Here is a 20,995-nt window from a genome sequence, read left to right as displayed (position 1 = left end):
ACTGCAACTGTGTAAGACCACATTGACACACTATTTGACAAAATATAAAAAAAACTGTCAGAGTGAGGCATTAGGCACATTTAAGAGCATTTTTACATCATGAAAACTGTTTATGTTAGTCTCAAATGCTGACTAACTGTAAGAATAGCATCATGTATTGATATCATCAGAGGTCATGTGGCTATGTAAAGAAGTTCCAGATCTTGTGCATAAATATAGAAAAAAAGTTCTCTGTTTTACATGTAGAAAAAAGCTTATTATTTTAAGTTGGGTCATTATTATCGCCTAATGCTTTGTCATTGAGCCACATCACGCTATGGTTGAGGAACCCAGATTTAATTGGATTTCGGTTACTTAAATTAAACTCTCTTTCACTCTTGATCCATATCTATTTTTTGTCCATTTTTTTTGTCTTTTCATTCTTTGTGTTTATATTGAAATCTTTGGAAATGTCTCTGTTGATTTGGCAGACTCAGATTAAGTCCTGCGATTGGGCTCCAGTACTCCAGCCTAATCATCCTCGATGTGTTTCCTGAGCCGCAGAGTTAATAATATCCCAAAAAAGGAAAGTGGGAGCTTACAGCATCCATACCCTTAGGCTTCACCCCGAATGTGCGCTCAAATTAAGAACAAGCCCGTGGCCTTAACGGCAGATCTAAACAGGGGGGCTGTTGTGTCAGCAATCTTTTATTAGTCATCCTGTTCGAAAACACAGCGGGAGAAGGGAAGAAAGACAGAGCCTGGAGAAGACATGAGCGCCTGTGTTCCCTGCTGTCCTTTCTTTTTTCATCACACATCACTTCTCTGCAAAGGTTATTAGACAAGTCAACTAAGATTGATGGATGGAGATGGAAGATGTTCAGATGCCTATCTCTCTCACACTCATCTTCATCTGAGTGTTGGTATTGACAGGTGGAGATGGATAGATGGGTCTTTTCTTCCTACTGCTTCCTACTATACCCCATATATAGTGCATGATGCTATATCTCCAAGAGCACACTGTTTATGGGCTTTTTAGCTTAGATGTCTTAACAAAACATCAATTTACCATAATTAGCTACAAAACAACACGAGCGATTTTAATGTTTATTGGAAACATTTAATGCAATCCCAGATATGAGTGTGCGTTACACTGTATTTGTCTAGTAATATACTGAGAGTATGTGAGGTGCCGCAGGCTAATAGAAGCCGTTATAATGAGGGATGATACCAATAAATTGATATCTCACTACGTTCACTACACTCCTCTTTACAGCTGCAGTTAAAAGGATTGACCCAGCCTTCACTAACCTTGTATTTGACTTGAACTGTCATTAGCAAATCAAAAGTAGATTAATTAATCACAGGTCCACTGGGGTATGCATTACCTTAAGTGACTATTGTAATATAACTTCAAGAGAAATCACCTATGATTTCTCATCTTGACACCAGAATGAATGCTGTGCCGCTTCTAGGAGTGCTGATGCTGTCATCAAGTCGGGGGAAATGGATTCTGTAAGTGGTGCAGAGTCTATTAGTGCATTAATTCTGCTACAAATGGAGCTCTTCAAAAATGGTCAACACTTACTGTATGTCTCATCTGGACCTCTTCAAGTCTTTTCTGCACCTTCTCTGCCTTTTTTCCTCAAATATTTCCTTAAAACATACTGTATTTCTGTGTAAAGGATGCATAAGAAAAAACAGAAGTGACATGTTTCAATTTGACTGAAAGTGTTGTAAACTGTTAATGTAATCCAGCATTAGCCATATACATGAAAGCACTGCTCCGAGTGGCTACATCCGTGTTGTTGTTCCGCCTCGAGCCCAGACGCTCTTCCATCCTGATACACTCTGACATTGGGGAACACACCGTGACTTGCTTAGCCGAAGGAAGAGGAGGCCAAATCACACAGTGGGACTGGTGGATCACTGATTGAAGCAAGCAAGATCTCTGGAAGATGTCAAGTATTTTATATAATCATAAAAACAAGCAGCAGTCTTATCTTCACAACCTTCACAAGCATCAGTCCCTGTCCTTTTCTTGCATCTTTTTTCCCATATCAGATTTCTTTTAGTGCCATTAATTGTGTTGCAAACAGCCCATCGATGTACTAATAGTATCCCCTGCTGGCAGAAGATGGAACATTTCACACACACACACAATAACAGATGGTGTAGATAAGTCTCATATTCTACTGCACATTCCTGTTTTCAGAAAAGAAAGCAATTAAAGTTTTTTAAAGAGGATTATAATTAGGAATGTAACAGTGAAAATTACATTATGATGAACTGAAAACACTGAATGAATTTGTATCCTACTTTACAGGCTGGGAGTGTTTTAATTAATTGTTGCAACCCCTGCAAGACCACCAGAGGTCACTACTACTTTATATTATTATTGCTCATCTGAAATCTCATGTGATCAGTCAAATGACCGAAGCACAATCCATATCACAAAATAATCTGATAGGTAACTTTTATAAACAGCACAGCAAAGCTAAATAAATTCCTTTTTTTTTTTTAGATAACAGTGAAATGCATCTAAGCCATGAGAAGTCACTGCACCTTACACTGCTACAATCCACCATTCTGATCAATGCAAATTTTCAGCAGTCATTGTGACTGATTGTATAATCCAATTAGTCATCCATCACTCAAGACACAGTGGTCCGCATTGTCTATTTACACATGTATTTATCTATCTAGTGCATTGTGCCTGTCAAACTATAAATTCCTCATTATTACAGATTGTGGTGCATGCAGGGCCCCTCCTCCATGTATGCTACCAAAGAACAGCTACCTTCCCTCCTCCTATAAACATGCTGGTTTCCATGCCAACCTGGAGCAGGATCCACAGAGCAAACACTCCAGCAGCCAGGAGAAAAGTGTTTAACAATGGGGTCTGAGCTGAGGTTGGAGGGTTGGAGGAGCAGGAGGGGGGAGGGAGGGAAACAGAGCAGGTAGCCAATTCACACAACACAAAGTCTCAAGCAAGGCTGAAATTATGAATTTGTTCAAAAGTTCAGTGGAATAAAGAACTGAAATAATTTTAAAAAACCTTTATCTAACAGTTTTTTTTTAAAATGAAAGTGTGTCTACATATTTAAATAGCCCCATTATGTCATTAGGTGAAATAATTGCAGAATTTTGAATTGATTTATTGCATTTTCCTTCCTTTTCAGAGTAGGTTTTAAATCTTTTTTACAATCTCATGTGAATATATTAAGTACAGTCAATCAAAGTACACTTAACATGTATTACTTAAAGCTAGGCCACTGTGAAGCAGGATTCACTCCCTACAGTCTTTACTCCCTGGATCACTGTAGGTACATTGTCGTTATTTTTTACCCAAAAGTCTTTTACTTTACAACCACAGATTTGATGTTTTTCTAATGCTGTAGTTACATCATATAGCCTGAAGCCAATGCAAAAATCCAACATATTAAATTACTGCCCTTTTTAAAATAAAGGAGAAAGGCCAGCGTAAGAAGAAATGGCACAACAAAGGAAATAGGGGTTTAAAATGGCCTAACCCTAAGTAGTTATTTTAAAATATTATTCTCATGAATACATAACTTATTCATGACATAAACTTTTCGTCTGTGCAAACAAAATATATATGAACAAATTATATAATAGGCTACAGTAGGAGACCTGATACAAAAAAAAAACCCAAATCTTTATTGTTACTTAGTCAGTTTGAAATGACATCATTCACCTCCTAAAGCCATGTCAAGGGCAAAAGGGTAATCGGGGGGGGGGGGGGAAGAAAAGAAGTTTGAAACAGAGGAGTGAGGTGGGACGTTCAAACTGAAAAGATTCCTCAGAGGCGTGACTTCTCTGCTCAGTGCACACCCATAACAAACTCTGAGAGAAACACGACAGTTGATCCTCCTGGTGTTCTCCAGATTACATTCACAGCTCTGTGGACTGAAGGAGCCATTCATCCTGACATGTCACTTTAGGAAAAGTATTATTCGACAACAACAACAACAGCAACAATAGGTGAGTGAGCATGCCATTGACAATAGCAGTATGATGAAAAACTTGTCTGCAAAGGTCACTTTTTTTTTTTTTACTGTTTGATAATAGACTTATAAGGACTTTTTAATTAATTTGTGTCCCTGCTATTTATATGGATGATAATGAAAACACAAAATTCTTGTATTGTATTGTGATTTTTTTAAATTATATTTTCCCCTATGTTGGTAGCCTAGATGTTGGCAAGCATTTATTTATATTTTAAAGCCTGAAATCATTTTATTCTAGTACTAACAAAACTAAACACTATTTTTCTTTGAGAGTTTTTCTACAGGTTTAGGGTTCAAAGTACAAAGACTGTGCATGGTTTAATAATACATTTCCTGTTTTGCAATTCCATATTTTGTTGATGCTGCCCTCCTTGTTTGAGAACTGTTTATTTAATCTTTTTCTTGTGTTTGAATCATCTCCTACTGTAGCTATGAGCTGTGGACTACCATCGACTGTGTAAAGAAAAAAACACAACTACTTGAATTGACTTCCTCGTGGACACAGAGCCTCTGAGGAATCTGCATCAGCCATGACTGGAAAGGGTTGTCAGCTCCTGGTGTCTCCGTGTAATGTGTCTCCATCACTGGGCATGATCAGAGGGCACCAGTCCCAATCCATCAGGATACCCATGTCTTCCCCCCAACGGGCCAATCTTAGTCCCTCCTCAGGTGTGGAGAAAGTGAAAAGAGGGACTGTCAACTCCTTAGCCTCTGGGAAACATAGCGAAAGCCATGTTGTCTTACCAACCCTGAGTCTCCGCAAACAGGTGTTAATCAATGGGAAACATCTAACCATGCCGAGTCCAACCCCACACCAGCAGGTACCTGCTCTTCATCCTCCAACCACAACAGTGACGGCTACCATTCAGACAGGACGCTGCTCCTCTAACAAGAGCTTTGAAGGTAAAAAACAAAAGTCAACAAAGGATACAAATATCTAATCGACCCAGTGTGTGTGTGAGCAAAATGGAGCTTTACTCTCCAGAGCAGTAGTTTAATACTACAGTATTCATGATGTAACATCCAGTTAATAACAAAATCTCACTACATTTTAAGTGAGACATCAGGGCACACAACCTATTAAATAATAACAGTAGTGTATATTGAGACAATCTTCATACTTCACTTATTCTCAATGTGCTCTTCCCACCCCTTACAGTCTTCTTGTTAGACCTGTGTTCTCTTATTTATTGATAATTAACCAAGCATGAAGCTGGTCCCTGAAATTTTCTACAGAGGAAAAAAGGAAGGAGGTGAACAGCTCATTGGTGATTAACAGAGCAGAAAGTGTCTCTGGCCCTCTTAGGCTGGTGAGGGAAATTCCACAATCTACTGTATAAACATTACTCAAAACTGACTAAATTTGTTGGTGTCATTGGATATGTGGAATGTGGATTAAAGTTTGTTGTTCTATAACCATCCTGGATATTCTGTTTATTAATTTCAAGGCTTTTTGTTGCAGGTTGCTCTGTGTCTGGACCCACCATAGAAGTATTTGGGCAGCCAGCTGGTGCTAACCTGACAGTATCCAGTAGTCCCATTACTGTTGTCAAAGGCCACCCGTGTACTGCAGGGCCTGCAGCGCCTCATCCCCCATCACATCCACAGAGCATGCAGGTTCCCCACACTGATGGCAGGTGGGCAATATCAATAACAGCATGTGATGATGAGCTCACTAAACCTTAAGAGTGTTACTAAAGTGTATAATAACAATCTGTTTCAGATCCTTACTGTCCAGAGAATCACTGGCATCCACTACTCTCAGTCTGTTTGAAACACAGTCAATGTTCAGTGGCAGACATGACTGGCCGTATGGCTACCGTGTCCTTCCTCCCCTGGGGCTACCTCAGTGCTCCACCCAGGCTAGCGAGGGCGGTGAGCATATCAGCCTTTCTCCTGGCACAGCCATGTCCGGCACGACTATATCAGGTGGCACAAGCACCTCTGCCTCCCTGCCCTCGTACCTTTTTTCAGCTGATGCCGGGAGCCCCAGACAATCTCGTGCTAAGAAGAGAGCTCTCTCCATGTCACCTTTGTCAGATGTGATGGGTATTGATTTCAACTCCATCATACGCACCTCACCTACCTCACTTGTGGCTTATATCAATGGTTCTCGCAGCTCTCCCTCCCACCCTACGCTCTCACCTGTCCAATCTGAAGGTTATGGTCATTTCCTGGGTGTGAGAGGCCGCTGTATCCCCCTGGCCCATTACTACAGTATGCCAGGCTTCTCTCAGGCTCTGGCCCCACAGACAGAGTGTGGCCGTATGCAGATGCTTGAAGAGGGAGGGGGTCTGGAGAGCCAGATGGCTAACATGGTGGTGGAGCAGCAGTGCCTCCCAGAGGAAGGAGGGGCACTGGAGAAGACCTCAGAGACCTGCAGCCAAACCGCCAATAACATGCTGCCATCTCTACAGTTTCACCCAGCTGCATTGACTACTATCCAAGAAGCTGCTACTCCACAGGGGCCTCCGCCACCCTACCACTCCCACCAGCACATCAACCTCGCCCGACATCACTGTAAAATAAAGACCTCTTCTCAGGACCCTCTCACCCAGGCTCCCATGGCTCCTCCCAGGCACGGGGTCAGCTTTTTACCCCAGATCCCAATGTTAGAGGAAGAAGAGGGAGAGCTGGAAGACTATGGGGCCCACTGCTGCAGGTGGTTGGATTGCAGTGCAGTCTATGACCAAAAGGAGGAGCTGGTAAAGCACATAGAAAAGCTACATGTGGACCAAAGGAAGGCTGAAGATTTCACATGCTACTGGGTGGGCTGTCCTCGCAACTTCAAGCCCTTCAATGCCCGATACAAGCTTCTTATCCATATGAGGGTCCATTCAGGAGAGAAACCCAACAAGTGCACGGTACACCATGCACACTACAACTGTGTCTCTTTTCATGCAACTGAAGTCTATATTTATTTTCATATAATACTTGATTCCTCTACTTCTCAGAAAGAAGCCTCCAGTAGACAGATAACACAGCTCCCTCTCAATCAGATGTTGTTTTATTCATTTGGGAGTCAAAAGCAGGAACATAATGAATGACAAGGGGCTCAATGGGGTCATTTCTCAGTGTTTCATTCAGTCTAGTTGAAGGCTTTCATGCCTCAGTCGAGGGGGGAAAAAAGCCATTTTCAGTGTAAATGCCTTTGTGTGCTCTGTGTTTACGGCCAAGGTTTAGATCAGAAATATGGCCTCGCTTTGCCTCTTAACTTTAGCCATAGAGTAATTAGCAGAGCTCTGTTATAATTGACATGGATATTAACTCAATTATGTAGTTATTAAATCAACACAAAGGAAGCATAGCACTTTAGATCTGGCATAGCACCATTGTGCTCTAGTAGCTACTGCCTGGGCCTGTCAGCAGCAGGGGGGGTTTGCCAGGCCACAGATTGACAGACTTGGCCGTGGTTCTGGGAAGGTGATGGCCCATAGTCTGGTTCTCTACAGGTCCGCTTCTGTGGCCAGACAGTTGGCGTTTACCCATGGCCTGATTGTTGATGAACTAGTATCCTTATTTCTCAAAGATGGATTATCTAGTTCTTTCAGATATGTTGCAATTGAATTATTGTATATATTTGTATATATTTATGTATATATGTATAAACACAGATATAGATCTTCTGTGTTAGTCCCACTGGGAAAAGACTTAGATTTAAATGAATAATGGACAAACCACTGCTCCATGTTTCTGCTTTCAACAAGTAAATTATTAACAGCATGCATACCTGTAGTCAACCTTTTGTTCTAAAATACTCACTTATTAGTAGAAACCAGCTCTGTTGCCATGGGGCTGAACGTATTGGATGGGTCCGTGTACCATGCATCCATTCAATAATGAGGAAAGTATACATGGTCGTAACCCATTGCTTAAAACAGAAATGATACCAAGTGACATCTGTCTCTTTTTGTTGTAAAGTAATTATACTAAAAACAAAACAAATTCTAAAGCAGAAATAGGAAAAGGCACCACATTAGGTCTGTCTTTCCTGGTCTTTAATGAGGCATTTTGATTCTACGTGGATTTTCTTTAAGGTTAAGTCTGAATATTTTGTCAAGATTGCAGTGATTTGATTACTTCTACTCCCTCTAAGGTCAAAAAAAGTTGTGCTGGAAATGCAAGATAGGAACATTTCGAAATCTCACAGAACAATTAGATTAAAAGGACTTTAATATTGAGAGAAAGCTTGATGGTCACTTGAAAGAGCTGAATTAAAAACAACTGCTCAAGGTGTAGAGGAGCACAGTTATTCCTAGGAAATGATTGGCAGGTGAATAAACTGATGATAAATGAAGTGTTAAGCCAGCAGCAGAACAATGAGGTAGCTCTTGTTACACAGTGAACATACAGGGCAGGCCCAGGCTTGTATCTGTCATTTCACAATCTGTTTGATGATAACTCAACAGTCTGTTAACATATACTTGACTCGTCAGTGTATTTGAGTATGTCGCTTTGATTTAAACATATTAAATTTGACAAGCGTTGTTTGAACTCGCAAAACCAAAATAACTGTGCGTTGATTATGATGTCATCGTAGGCTATTTCCATTTTCCAGGACTCTATCCTCACATAGCTATATATGAGATATGGCTTGCTGTTTGGTATTATTAATTTGTTTTCTACAACCATTCCACACTGAAAAATGCCAAAAAATGTTCTTTCAATTAATGTCAGTTACAATGACTGAATTAATTGTTTTTTTTGTTTTGGGTTATTAATGATGAACCCAAAATATAAACCGTTCAAGTAAAGCAATAATTTGCATGAATGAGAGTTGCAATGTTAAGCAAAAATGTACTCCATCTATTATCTTTCAGTATGTATTCTCTGATCAATGAATGAAAATTAAATCTTTAGTCCATTTTTATTTTTATTTTTTTTTGCACAATCCTCTAAATTTCCCAGCATGAGCAGCTTGTAATTCAAACCTTGGGCCTGATAAGATTTCAGGTTGGACAACATTTTAAGCGCTGTTGTTACTTACAATTGTTTGGTTGAAATTATGATTCAGCACCTGACATACATTTTCACATTATGGATTCTGTCATTATTCTGGAAATCAGGCTGCTGATAAACATAATGATTCCTGGGTCAATGATGTATAAGGATTTACAACAACTCAATTTTAGAATAATAAAAACAAGCATATCTAATGCAGTAGTTCAAACATTCACAATGTTGTGTACCTGAAAATTCATATTATAAATGTGAAAGTGATTTTAGTGGGTTTTTCAAGATTAATTGGCACTGGCCTTAAAAAAAGTCATGTGGTGCGACCATGATTCATCTTGAAATAAATTAATTTACTTAACACGCTTCACATCTTTTTTTTTTCTTTTTTTTTTACAAGTTTTCAGTAATATAAAGTGTTTGGAAACAAAGTATTTGCATTTTTTTTTTTTTTTTTTGTAAATGATGATTTTTTATTTATATAAGATATTTCAAGATGAATCATGGTCGCACCACATGACGTTTTTTTAAGGCCAGTGCCAATTAATCTAGAAAAACCCACTAAAATCACTTTCACATTATAATATGGATCTTCAGGTACACAACATCCTGAATGTTTGAACTACTGCATTAGATATGCTTGTTTTTATTATTCTAAAATTGAGTTGTTGAAAATCCTTATACGTCATTGACCCATGTATTACTACATAATTATTGAGGTTTCATGAACACTCACAAGTAGTGTCTTCTGTACTGAATAGTAAGTAAAAAGAGCTTACTGTACTGTAATTGTACAATCACTGACAGTTTGCTATGTGCTATTGTTTTAATTATTTAAAGCTTTTTATTATTTATTTTGTTGTCTGTAAGCATTTTGGCCCACAGTATGAGGAAACAGGTACAACAACAAAAAAGAGTAAAGAGGGTAGAAATATCAGTGTTGCAGGAGGGAAGAGCAGAGTCCAGAATGAATTGACCTCAGAGTAAGACTGGGCACTGGACAGACTCCGCTGGCACAGACTGCAGCTGTCATTGTTCAGCCAGGGCATGAGTACCTGCCAGGACCTGTCAGAGGCTGGCTGTAACACTGATCTACACTGAGGAGCCATGCTGCTTTCTTTTCAACCCAAACGTCCCTCACCAACAACTCAAAAAAGCCCTCCGTGCTTTATGAGAGCTTCATGAGACAGAGAAAAGAGAGTTACACAGTTACCCCTGGCTTGTCCTGGAGTTTTCGAGCAGTATTTTAGCACTTTGGTGCTGAGAGACGATTTATCTCTGGCAGAGGTTTCTGTTGTTAAATTCTCTGTCTTTATACTATATTTAGGATTGGTTGACTTTACAAATGTATCTCCTCATGAAAGAGCATTTACTGCATTAGAACAGAATCAGAAAGTGTGCCCAAGTGAATATTCACTGCCATGCGTAGGAAGGGGGTTATGAGAAGATATTGCTTTCTCATTTTGTGCTAATCTACTATTTGATCGGTTTCCAATTTAGTCTGGGGGTTGGTTTTTTTTTCACTAAATGTTAAGACTTCTTCATATTCAGCGCTGGTAAACGCAGGCCCTATGAATTTATATAATTTCCAGAATCCAACCACCATCCATTTAACAGTCACAACATGATCATAACACTGAATTTGTAACACTAGGTTTGCAGCAAAGAAAGCCTAGCTAGAAAGTCTTTATTTTCATGTTCAGTTTTAGATATTAAGTAGATGTTGACAGGAAATAGCTATGTCATGATGAGAAAGAATGGCAAGTATGTCCGCAGTACATGTCGAATTCAGAGGAATGCAATCAGTGAATCATTAATGGGAAGTGAAAAAAATTGGCTTTGGCAGTGATGACTGAGAGGTATCAGTATTTGAGAAATTCAGTGTTGGAGGAAGAATAACAAAACTGGACATGGTCTGTGTGTGTCCCTCATGAGGCTAAGTAAGGACATTCCTTCCTCCTTCCTCCCTGTACAGGAGGAAGGAAAGTAAAGTCCTGACTTTGATCATTCACATATCTTAGCTGAAGTCACCGTGGCTTGCATGATACTGCAAGAAAAGAGCTGTTTTTGTTGAGTTGGATTACTGTGGTATTGTCCTGAAGCACAAGAAGTAACATAGTAAAGTCTTGTATAAGATTCTCTGTGAACGTATTAAAAAATAGTCACTTTTTTGTAATTGATAGCTACCAACTGCTGACAAGGTGAAACAACATGAAATGACTGAAAATACAAAAAAAGGACAATACAATACAGTGATGTGTGTATGAACACTGACCCCTGCTGGTGTCACTCACCACCATCAGAGACGTATTTCTTAAATTATGATATATAAGCATGAAAGTATTTTTTTTTAAAAAGACAATGCATATATATATATATATGAACTGGTGAAATAGTAAAATAACAGCTTCACATTCATGTTGGAGTGTTATATACAATTTGCAATCAAGGGGTCTCAAATAATTAAACATGATGACACTTTAATTCTTGCATATATTGCCTGTCCAATTATGTATTAGCACAGTATGATGTATGTACAGTATTTGTATTAAATAGTAGATTATTTGCCTTCAATTCAAAAGCATGCTGACTAATATAAAGGCACAGTCATCTAAATTGTGTCAGACTTTACACTGCAATAATTCTGATTAGTCTTTCCTCCTCTTAATATCATTTTCTTGCATATTTTTGCTTAGTTTTATAACTTTTAGGGTTTTTCTACCTACAAAGTAAACCATTAGAATTGGCTAATGGTAAAAGCATTGTGGTTGTATACAAGCAATAAAATAATCTCCTCACTACTACCAATAGCCAGCAGTTCCAACCGTGTATAGCAAGCATAACATTGTCATAAAACTATAATGCACCTGTCTGTCGCTCTCAGGGCTTCGCTGCTTTATAGCTTCTTGTCTGCCAACCATGAAACTATCAGTGAGAAGTTAGTTCTTAGTGTTAGGCTTGAGTGTCACATCAGACTTAATGACAGTAATTTTTCTATTTGAAAGGTTTTTTTCTTTCCAGTCCCTCCCACACACTGAGGTCAGCTGCTTTGTTGTGTGTGGTGAGCTCCAGCTAATAAGCTCATAGCTCCAGGTATATCAGGTTGGAGATGTTCGAACTTATATTGAATATCACGATGGATGGATACGATACACCAACGTATAAAGGACCTAAAAAAAATCAATGTCCCCCACCCCCCAGGACTGTTTTTAAATGTAAAAGTGGAAGTAATGCCTACAGTATCATGGTGGCAATAGACTCCTTTAACTACTGTGTTCATATGCATGGTTACAGTTCGAGGGCTGCAAGAAGGCTTTCTCACGGCTAGAAAATCTGAAGATCCACCTGCGTAGCCACACGGGGGAGAAACCCTATCTGTGTCAGCACCCGGGGTGCCACAAGGCCTTCAGCAACTCAAGTGACAGAGCTAAACACCAGCGTACACACCTGGACACAGTGAGTGGCAGTCTTGCACAGACGATGCACCCACATAATTATGGATGGTATTTCAAAGCTTGTTTTGCCTTTTTCTGTGGACTCTTGCAAGTTTTCATATTTCTGTGGCTGTACAGAAGCCGTATGCGTGCCAGGTGCCAGGCTGTGTAAAGCGTTACACTGATCCCAGCTCCTTGAGGAAACACGTCAAATCCCACTCTAGTAAAGAGCGACAGTTACGGAAGAAGGTAAGAACTGCAATGCATGCTGAAACACAATTCAAATGGTTTTTCCTCCTTGAGAACAACATTTAGAAACATTGATTCTACACGAAGATATAAAACTGTCCTCCATTTGTGATGATTGCAAGTTTGCTATAGCATCACTTCTTGAACATCACAACCATGGACAAAGGGGGAAATCTACATTTACACATTTCACATATCTCATTTCATTATGTTGTCATTTGTCTAATTAGCTGAGAGTATTGTGTATATTCACTGTGGATGTGCTCTCCATCCCACTCCCTTAAGCTCTGCAACTTAACTGTTCGCAGAAACATCTAATTTACCTTTTACCTTCATTAACTCACATCTACTGTAAGTGTGCATGCAGTCAGATGAAAATATCCTGGCTTGTCAGTTTATAATCCACCTACTGTGTGTTAACACTGACAAGGCTAGGTCACAAAATAATACACATAATTATGTTGTTTCTCATACGTTGTCTCTTTAGTTCTTACTGAGGGTCATGTCACCATAGATACAATGAAGGTGGGTTGTTACTAAAAAAAAGTGACATTTTACAAAGTTTCCTACATGCACAACTTGTGAAAAATACCCGCTCTGAATGTGTTATACCTTTGTTTCATACTAAAACCACTGCAAAAGTATACCATACTGTATAGCATCCTAAAGCTTCTTGTGCAGCCTGCAAATAGCTAAATAATTAATCTGACTTCCTTATATAATAATGACCATTTGACCATTTTTATTATTATTATTACAGCTAATATAAAAGAGGTTTTTACGACAATGTTCAAATCTATTAGTACATCTAAAACCAGAAAGTATTCGAGGTGAAGCCTTTTATATCTTTCTAATCAAAAAACATCAGCACAAGACAAAATCTATTCAATGCAAGAGTCCTATTACTAATCTCTTTACCAATGTGCCATTTCTCCAGATGAAATCCACAGCTGATGGGACCCAGGACACACTGACAGAGTGTTTAACCATTCACCCTCTGCATCCGAGCCTCTCTCCCCTGGCAAGGATAGACAACAACTTGAACCCATCCTCCAAATCATCTCATGAGTCATACTCTGGTATGTTTTCAGCTCTGGCTCTTTGTATGTGTATTATATGATGCAAAAACTAGATACGTAAACACATCTTCCTGCAACTACGTGCGCATAATAGGTTATCCGTTAGATTTAGGCTGTGGTGGACAGCCCTGAAGTGTCTGTCATCCCTGTTCTTCAGCTGCTCTGCAGGGACAAGACTCCTCCAGCAATCCGCACTTGGCTCTGTTGTGCTCCTTACAAGATAATTACAGGTACAGAGGATTTTTTTTCTGTTATTCTGGGGGACTGTAGGTCTTAGATTGTGAGAGAAAGTTTCAGAAAGATGAAAAAAGTCTGTATCTGTATCCTTATTATTCTTTAATGTATTAAAGGAATTCAAACTGTTTTTTACGTCATTAAAACCCTCTTGTTGGTCATGTACTGTGCATGGGTCAATGACGTATAAGGATTTACAACAACTCAATTGTAGAATAATAAAAACAAGCATATCTAATGCAGTAGTTCAAACATTCAGAATGTTGTGTACCTGAAAATTCATATTATAAATGTGAAATTAAGTGATTTTAGTGGGTTTTTCAAGATTAATTGGCACTGGCCTTAAAAAAGTCATGTGGTGCGACCATGATTCATTTTGAAATAAATTAATTTACTTAACACGCTTCACATCTTCTTTTACAAGTTTTCAGTAATATAAAGTGTTTGGAAACAAAGTATTTGATTTTTTTTTTTTTTTTTTTTGTAAATGTTGACCTTTTATTTATATAAGGTATTTCAAGATGAATCATGGTCGCACCACATGACTTTTTTTTAAGGCCAGTGCCAATTAATCTTGAAAAACCCACTAAAATCACTTTCAAATGTATAATATGAATTTTCAGGTACACAGCATTCTGAATGTTTGAACTACTGCATTAGATATGCTTGTTTTTATTATTCTACAATTGAGTTGTTGAAAATCCTTATACGTTATTGACCCAAGTACATACTGTGTTTGCACGCACATACCAAAGCTTAACCCTTTTCATGCAACTCTTTTAGAAATAGTGTGCAATTTAAACATGTGCAGCAACATAAGAGTCAACAGTTGGAAGTTTACTCAGCAAGCCAAGTGGTCGTTTCTTTTCAGTTTGTATTCCCATTGGCACGGTTAGAACTTTAAACCATGAATAAAGTAAATGCTTCACAAATCTTTCTTTTTTTTCCTCAATCAATCACAATCAACTTAAACACTAGTTGTCATGGATTCATGGCTATAAGCTCATAATTAGGAATAATCAGTTTAAAAAGAAAGTGCTAGTTTGAATGCTGAGAAAAGGTTTTTTTTTTGTTTTTATCAGTGTGTGTGTGTGTGTGTGTGTGTGTGTGTGTGTGTGTGTGTGTGTGTGTGTGTGTGTGTGTGTGTGTGTGTGTGTGTGTGTGTGTGTGTGTGTGTGTGTGTGTGTGTGTGTGTGTGTGTGTGTGTGTGTGTGTGTGTGTGTGTGTGTGTGTGTGTGTGTGTGTGTGTGTGTGTGTGTGTGTTTGCTACGGCTGGGAAGAGGCTTTACAGTTTACGAAAATGGCCAGAAACTCATTTGCCTGGTCAAGCCATAGGAAATCATCCCTTCATCTATATACTTCAAAGCATGTGATAAAGGATTTCTGTCATTCTGAGCAGCCAGATGCTCATGGCTCCTCACTGGCTGTGATTGTTCTCATATCAGCAGTAGGCCAAAGCATTCGCTGCAGGATTCTGGTCAGACAATCGGCCTGTGAAAGCAGACCTCGCCTTGCCTCATTGGTCTCGACCGCCGGTATTAATGGATGCTATAGCCACCGACAAGAGTGGCTAAGGAATTCAATAAGTGAATCATAAAATCTAAAAAATACCATTTAAAGTCCAGTGGGAGAAAAGAGACGCCGTAATTACTTTTTTTAGATGTTAAATCAATTGTGAAATCCTTGTTGCCATTTTCTGTACACTTTACTGGGATTCTTTCAGTTCCCATTCAGTCCTTGTATATTGTCAGCAAAACTTTGGCTCCTTTAATTTTCCCGTTATTGGCAAGTAGACATGTAAATGTGTTACTTGGCTAAAACCTCACAGCAGGGGTGTCAGCTGCCATGGCCACTGAACAATATTTTGATTTAGCTTAATCCTCTGCATTTCACAATGAGTTACGTGATCTTTGAAAGTAATGTTCTTGATTTTTTTTTTTTTAAATTTGACAATGAGCAACAAAGGTGTTAACATTGAGGTACAACCCAGCTGTAGAGAAAAAAACGTATATTCAATTCAATTAAACAAGCTTTTCTTATTTTGGCCGATTAGACGCACTACAGATGGAGCAGTCTTCATATATTATCTATACACTGGAAAAGGTGACGATGAATTGCAAGCTTAGACTTCCATTATTGTGTTAGAAAATGCTATAAGTGAATAATGATTGCACAGGCCATAGTGTATGGAGTGCAGATTGACATACATTAACCCTCCTGTTGTCCTCAGGTCAAGGAAAGACAGGAGGAAGGAAGGAAGGAAGGAGTTAGGAGGGAGGAAAAGAGGAAGGAAGTAAGGAAGGAAGGAAGGAAGGAAGTGAGGAAAGAAGTATGGAAGGAGGAGGGAGCAAATAAAGAGGGAAGGAAGGGAAGAATGAAAGAAAAATTAAAGAAAGAGGGAGTAAGGAAGGAAGGAAGGAAGGAAGGAAGGAAGGAAGGAAGGAAGGAAGTGAGGAAAGAAGTATGGAAGGAGGAGGGAGCAAAGAAAGAGGGAAGGAAGGGAAGAATGAAAGAAAAATTAAAGAAAGAGGGAGGAAGGAAGGAAGGAAGGAAGGAAGGAAGGAAGGAAGGAAGGAAGGAAGGAAGGAAGGAAGGAAGGAAGGAAGGAAGGAAGGAAGGAAGGAAGGAAGGAAGGAAGGAAGGAAGGAAGGAAATGAGTAAGGAGGGAGGGAGGAAAAAGGGAAGGAATTAAGGAGAGGAGGAAGGAAGGAAGGAAGGAAGGAAGGAAGGAAGGAAGGAAGGAAGGAAGGAAGGAAGGAAGGAAGGAAGGAAGGAAGGAAGGAAGGAAGGAAGGAAGAGTCAAAAGAGATGGGGTCAATTTGACCCGGGAGGACGACAGGAGGGTTAAGAAGAAGTCCCTCTAGAGTGTTGACTCTGTTGCTGCTTATATGAATTGTCAGGCACAGAGGATCAATCATATGGTCACAGAAACACTTAAGATGGCACTTTTTTACAGTATTGCGCAGAAACTGCAGTGTCTAGTTTTCAGAAACTACCAGACATGTGCCTTCAATAATATATAAAATAAATAATGTTCAGACTCATAGCGGAAAGCATCCTACTTAGAGTACACTGCTTCATTGCATTGTTGTACAGGAATTATGCAGTGCAGAAGACAAAGGGTTAAATCAGCTGGGCCAGAAGCCACCATGCTGAGGAAGTGAAGCAGAGGAATCCATGAAAGCAGCAATTCTCTCCTCATTACATGGATGCATCAAAAAGATCTGTAAGAGGAAGCTCTGCTGCATTCTTGTAAAGGATAAAGATCATTTCAAATACATGCAGCATTGTTTTTCCCACCTGCATCAGAGAAGACATTTAATGTTCAAGTAAAGCCAAAGGACAATCGCATGATGACAGTTTATTGTCACGGTTTGTGTCAGATTTCCTGCAGACCATGCAGAACTATGACCTCATCATCACCTGGTGGTGGATTCATTAATGTTTTATTTGCTGCTTGACTGTGCCATTGTCAGTGCATTTGTCTGTGTGAAACATGAAACCTGTGTGGCAAATATAAAAGTGGAACTATGCAGTTGTTGGCATTGCTTTATAGCATGTAAGAGTGTTTAAAGGATAATGCAGTTTGTGAGTTTGAATGTATTTCTGTAGCCTTTAATGTCTACAGTAAGTGGTTTAAAAGGAGAGTATGATGACCTTTGATGGTGATTTTTTTTGTTCCATAAGAAAATATCATAAATTGAATAATACATAGAGGATGGACACAACAAAGCTGTAGAGTGTGTTTCAGTACAGTAGCTCTGCAAAAAAAGGGCTTCAGGGCTTTTTAAAGTTTATAGCATTATTCGCTAGTTTCTAGGGTGTTTTCATGTGTGGAAAGTATTTTTAAATCCAGCCTCACAATTGAAAAAAATTGTTTGGTGCTTATAGAATTTTTAACATTCTTAGTTTTTGTTGTTTTGGAAAACATTAGAAGGATGTTCAAGGATGTTTGCACATGATTCACAGGCTACAAATAAGTCATATTTGTTTTGGGGTTTTTTAATAATAAAAAATAATTATTTTTCTTAATTCCACAAGCAGATTATTTACTTAAGTCTGAAATATTTCAGGTTTGTTGATCCTTCCCCTCACCAGCTGTTCCCTGGGGACCAGCGTGTGCCATGCTCTTCCACCTGCCTCCCACATCCTCCCAATGGGACATCGCTGCAGAACAGCCGAGATCTGAAGCAGCCCAGCCAGCTGCCTGATCTTGCAGATCACAACCCAGGTACTCAGAGGTCTATCATCTGTGTGCTGTCATGGTTTGTCAAAATACTCCTTCCATAGACGTAAATACAGTTGTATTTAACACTATGGTACACAGGCCAGCTCATGGCTGAAGGAGAGGTTCTTACGAGGATGCTTTATAGCGTAAGTTTCATATCTGAAGAGCCTATTAGCAAATGTGTAGGTGGTTTGACAATCTGTTTGAACAGATTTTCTCACATGCACATTAATCATGCAGTATATCTTTACGATGTGTAGCAGGTGGCAGGTGATTTTCTAGTTAGACGGAATCAGACAGCTCTACTCTATATCTTTAAATAGATATAACCTCTTGTCGCCCCAAGACTTGACAAGCACAGTGATGTTGACAAGGTTCTAAGAAACACACAAGTCAGTTTGAACTGCTGAGATAAAGGCAGGGTTTGACAAGACTGAAAGAAACACTTTGTTTCATTTAAGGGGTGTAATGCTGCTTTTACCCTATAATGTATAATTTAAGGACAAAAGATAAAGAAAGCTATAAAGTTGTTCTTCACAATAAGAATAAAGCAAGACTTTCTCATTTACTCTGTAGAGCTCCCCGGCCAGATAAAGATGTTATATTCTCCTCCACAATATGGTGGGATCATGGCACAGACCAGCTCAAGTCACCTGATGCAAGTTGATGCCTTTGGTGACAGCCTCTCTCCAACAGTCAATAATCCCAGTGGGGTGGCCGACTCACAAACAGCTCTTTCCTGTGTTACAGGTAATGAAAATACATTCAAAAGAAGATTGTGCTAGGATGAGCACTATATTGCCATTGCATTTCACAACTCTTGCTGTGCATGTGTTTCTGTGTGTTTCTGTGTGTTTCTGTGTGTGTTTCTGTGTGTGTGTGTGTGTGTGTGTGTGTGTGTGTGTGTGTGTGTGCGTGTGTGTGTGTGCACGCACTCATCTGCAGGATTTGGTGTCCAAGCACAAGATGTGGCCTCTAATCAAGAATTCCATGGAGGAGAGTGTTTCAGTGTAGTGGACCACTGCACAAGCCAGGTCGCCTGCATTTATACAGAGGGGTGATGATATCCTATTGCAGGTTTCTCTCCTTTGGACTGTTTTGTGTCCCCATTCCATTAAGTAAAATGGTCAATAAGAAGAACACAAGATGGCACTGCAACCTGGCGGCAGCTTCATTCAGAGGAATAAAAGACTGATAAACCAAGATGCAGCTGTCTAGGTTTCATGGAATCGAACAAATTGACTCTTATATTCTCAGTGCAAGTTTTTCTTTCCTCTCTTTTCAACAAAATCTCTGTAAATGTACTATCTGACTCTATTGTTTGGATTCTGTCTCCATAATCAATGTAAAGTAATGACTGAGCCTACAGGATTTTAATGTTTACTTCCTCAGTTTTTATACAGCTTGTGCATAACACATAGTAAGTACTTCATGTAGTTTCTTGTGACATTTTGCACAATATTCTACACTGCAATCAAAGTACGCTAGTGATCATTTATTAAGGTTTTTCTTAGAACTTTGTAACTATAGTAACAAGACAGCCTTACCATTTCACTGTAATGTTCATAGACACAACCTGTTGTTTGAATATAATAATGTGCTATGATTGCTCCTGTGCCTAGAGCATGAGGCAGTTTTGTGTTGATGACCATATCAGTGATTTTGCTTGTTTTAGTTTATGTACTACAAATTCTACAAATTCCTTTTGTAGAATTACACAGAATCACATTACATTTGATCATTTTTCAAAGCATTGCATAGAGCTTTAGATTTTTAAACCTGTTTTTGCCATTCATTTTCATGCACTATTGAAGATTTACTTCAACACTTGAAGTGTAAACCACCACAGTGATGACAGCTACTTCATTTGTTGCATTTGAATCCATTACATAAGTACAACTGCAAGTAAAAAAAAGCAGGCTTGACGTTCACTATGGGCTACACATAAGCAAACTGATTTTTTTATTGTGGTAAAATGACTTTAAGGATAAAATCTTCTGAAGCATGCTTTGAACAATGATCAGCAGCAACCTCAAGTATACATGATTTGTAGTATATGGGCTAAAATGCACAAAATTGCTGCTCTGGGGCTTTAACTTTTGAATATATTATTTGCACCCTAATTTGCTGTCTGTTTACCTTTTTTGACATGAAAGCGTGGTCATTTTTCCAAAGCGATTGATCTGCAATTGATAAAGAGGACATGCACTTATATTGAGAGAGCACGAAGCTCATTTTCACAAATTCTACTACTAAATAAAAATAAAAGAGTGGCCTCAGTGAGAGACCTTAGTTCTGATACTCAAGTGCAAGGACTCTCACTGATATACTGATACATTATGCCTCTAAAAGGTAATTAAATTGCTGTTGCCACTTAGCAACATGGATTTCTAAAAATGTTGATTCTTTTTTAAAAAGCAGCAGCTTTGCACACCATGAACCACATTTTCACAAGCATAAGTAAACTCATTTAATTGTTCTCATTGCTATCTTTGTTGATTCAGCGTGTCTATTATTATATTATTATACCATAAACCTCAACAAGTTAAAAGGCACAACAATGTAGCTACTTTCTGCTAGCGATATAAATAATTTAATATTCTGAAAGTCTGGAGGCAATAAGCTAAAGTAAATTGCAGATGTAGTTTAATTAGTAACCAATGCTGTGTACCTGAACAGTATGAAAAGCCTGTACAGGTCCAGCAGGCACCACTTTTCACAGCAGTGTATTTTTCTTGTTTGCAATTGAAAGGACAAACTGTTTTACTTGAAAATAATTCTTTTAGCAAAAGAGTGTCATGCTTCAGA

At 38.9% G+C, this 20,995-nt stretch overlaps 1 protein-coding gene across 1 annotated transcript; it reads left to right on the top strand.

The window, feature by feature from the left end:
* Window positions 1-4,540: 4,540 nt before the first annotated feature.
* On the top strand, window positions 4,541-19,248 carry glis3 (GLIS family zinc finger 3). The gene is made up of 10 exons (XM_062434828.1): window positions 4,541-4,913; window positions 5,473-5,647; window positions 5,734-6,874; window positions 12,258-12,419; window positions 12,536-12,646; window positions 13,584-13,725; window positions 13,883-13,955; window positions 18,033-18,190; window positions 18,764-18,937; window positions 19,133-19,248. The coding sequence occupies exons 1-10, from the start codon at window positions 4,541-4,543 to the stop codon at window positions 19,246-19,248; spliced, it is 2,625 nt and encodes an 874-aa protein (XP_062290812.1).
* The last annotated feature ends 1,747 nt before the right edge of the window (window positions 19,249-20,995 follow it).

The sequence above is a fragment of the Scomber scombrus genome, chromosome 15 (assembly GCF_963691925.1).
Source record: "Scomber scombrus chromosome 15, fScoSco1.1, whole genome shotgun sequence".
Lineage (NCBI taxonomy): Eukaryota > Metazoa > Chordata > Actinopteri > Scombriformes > Scombridae > Scomber > Scomber scombrus.
The sequence above is the reverse complement of the archived record's forward strand: the minus strand, read 5'-3'. Positions and strand labels throughout refer to the sequence as shown.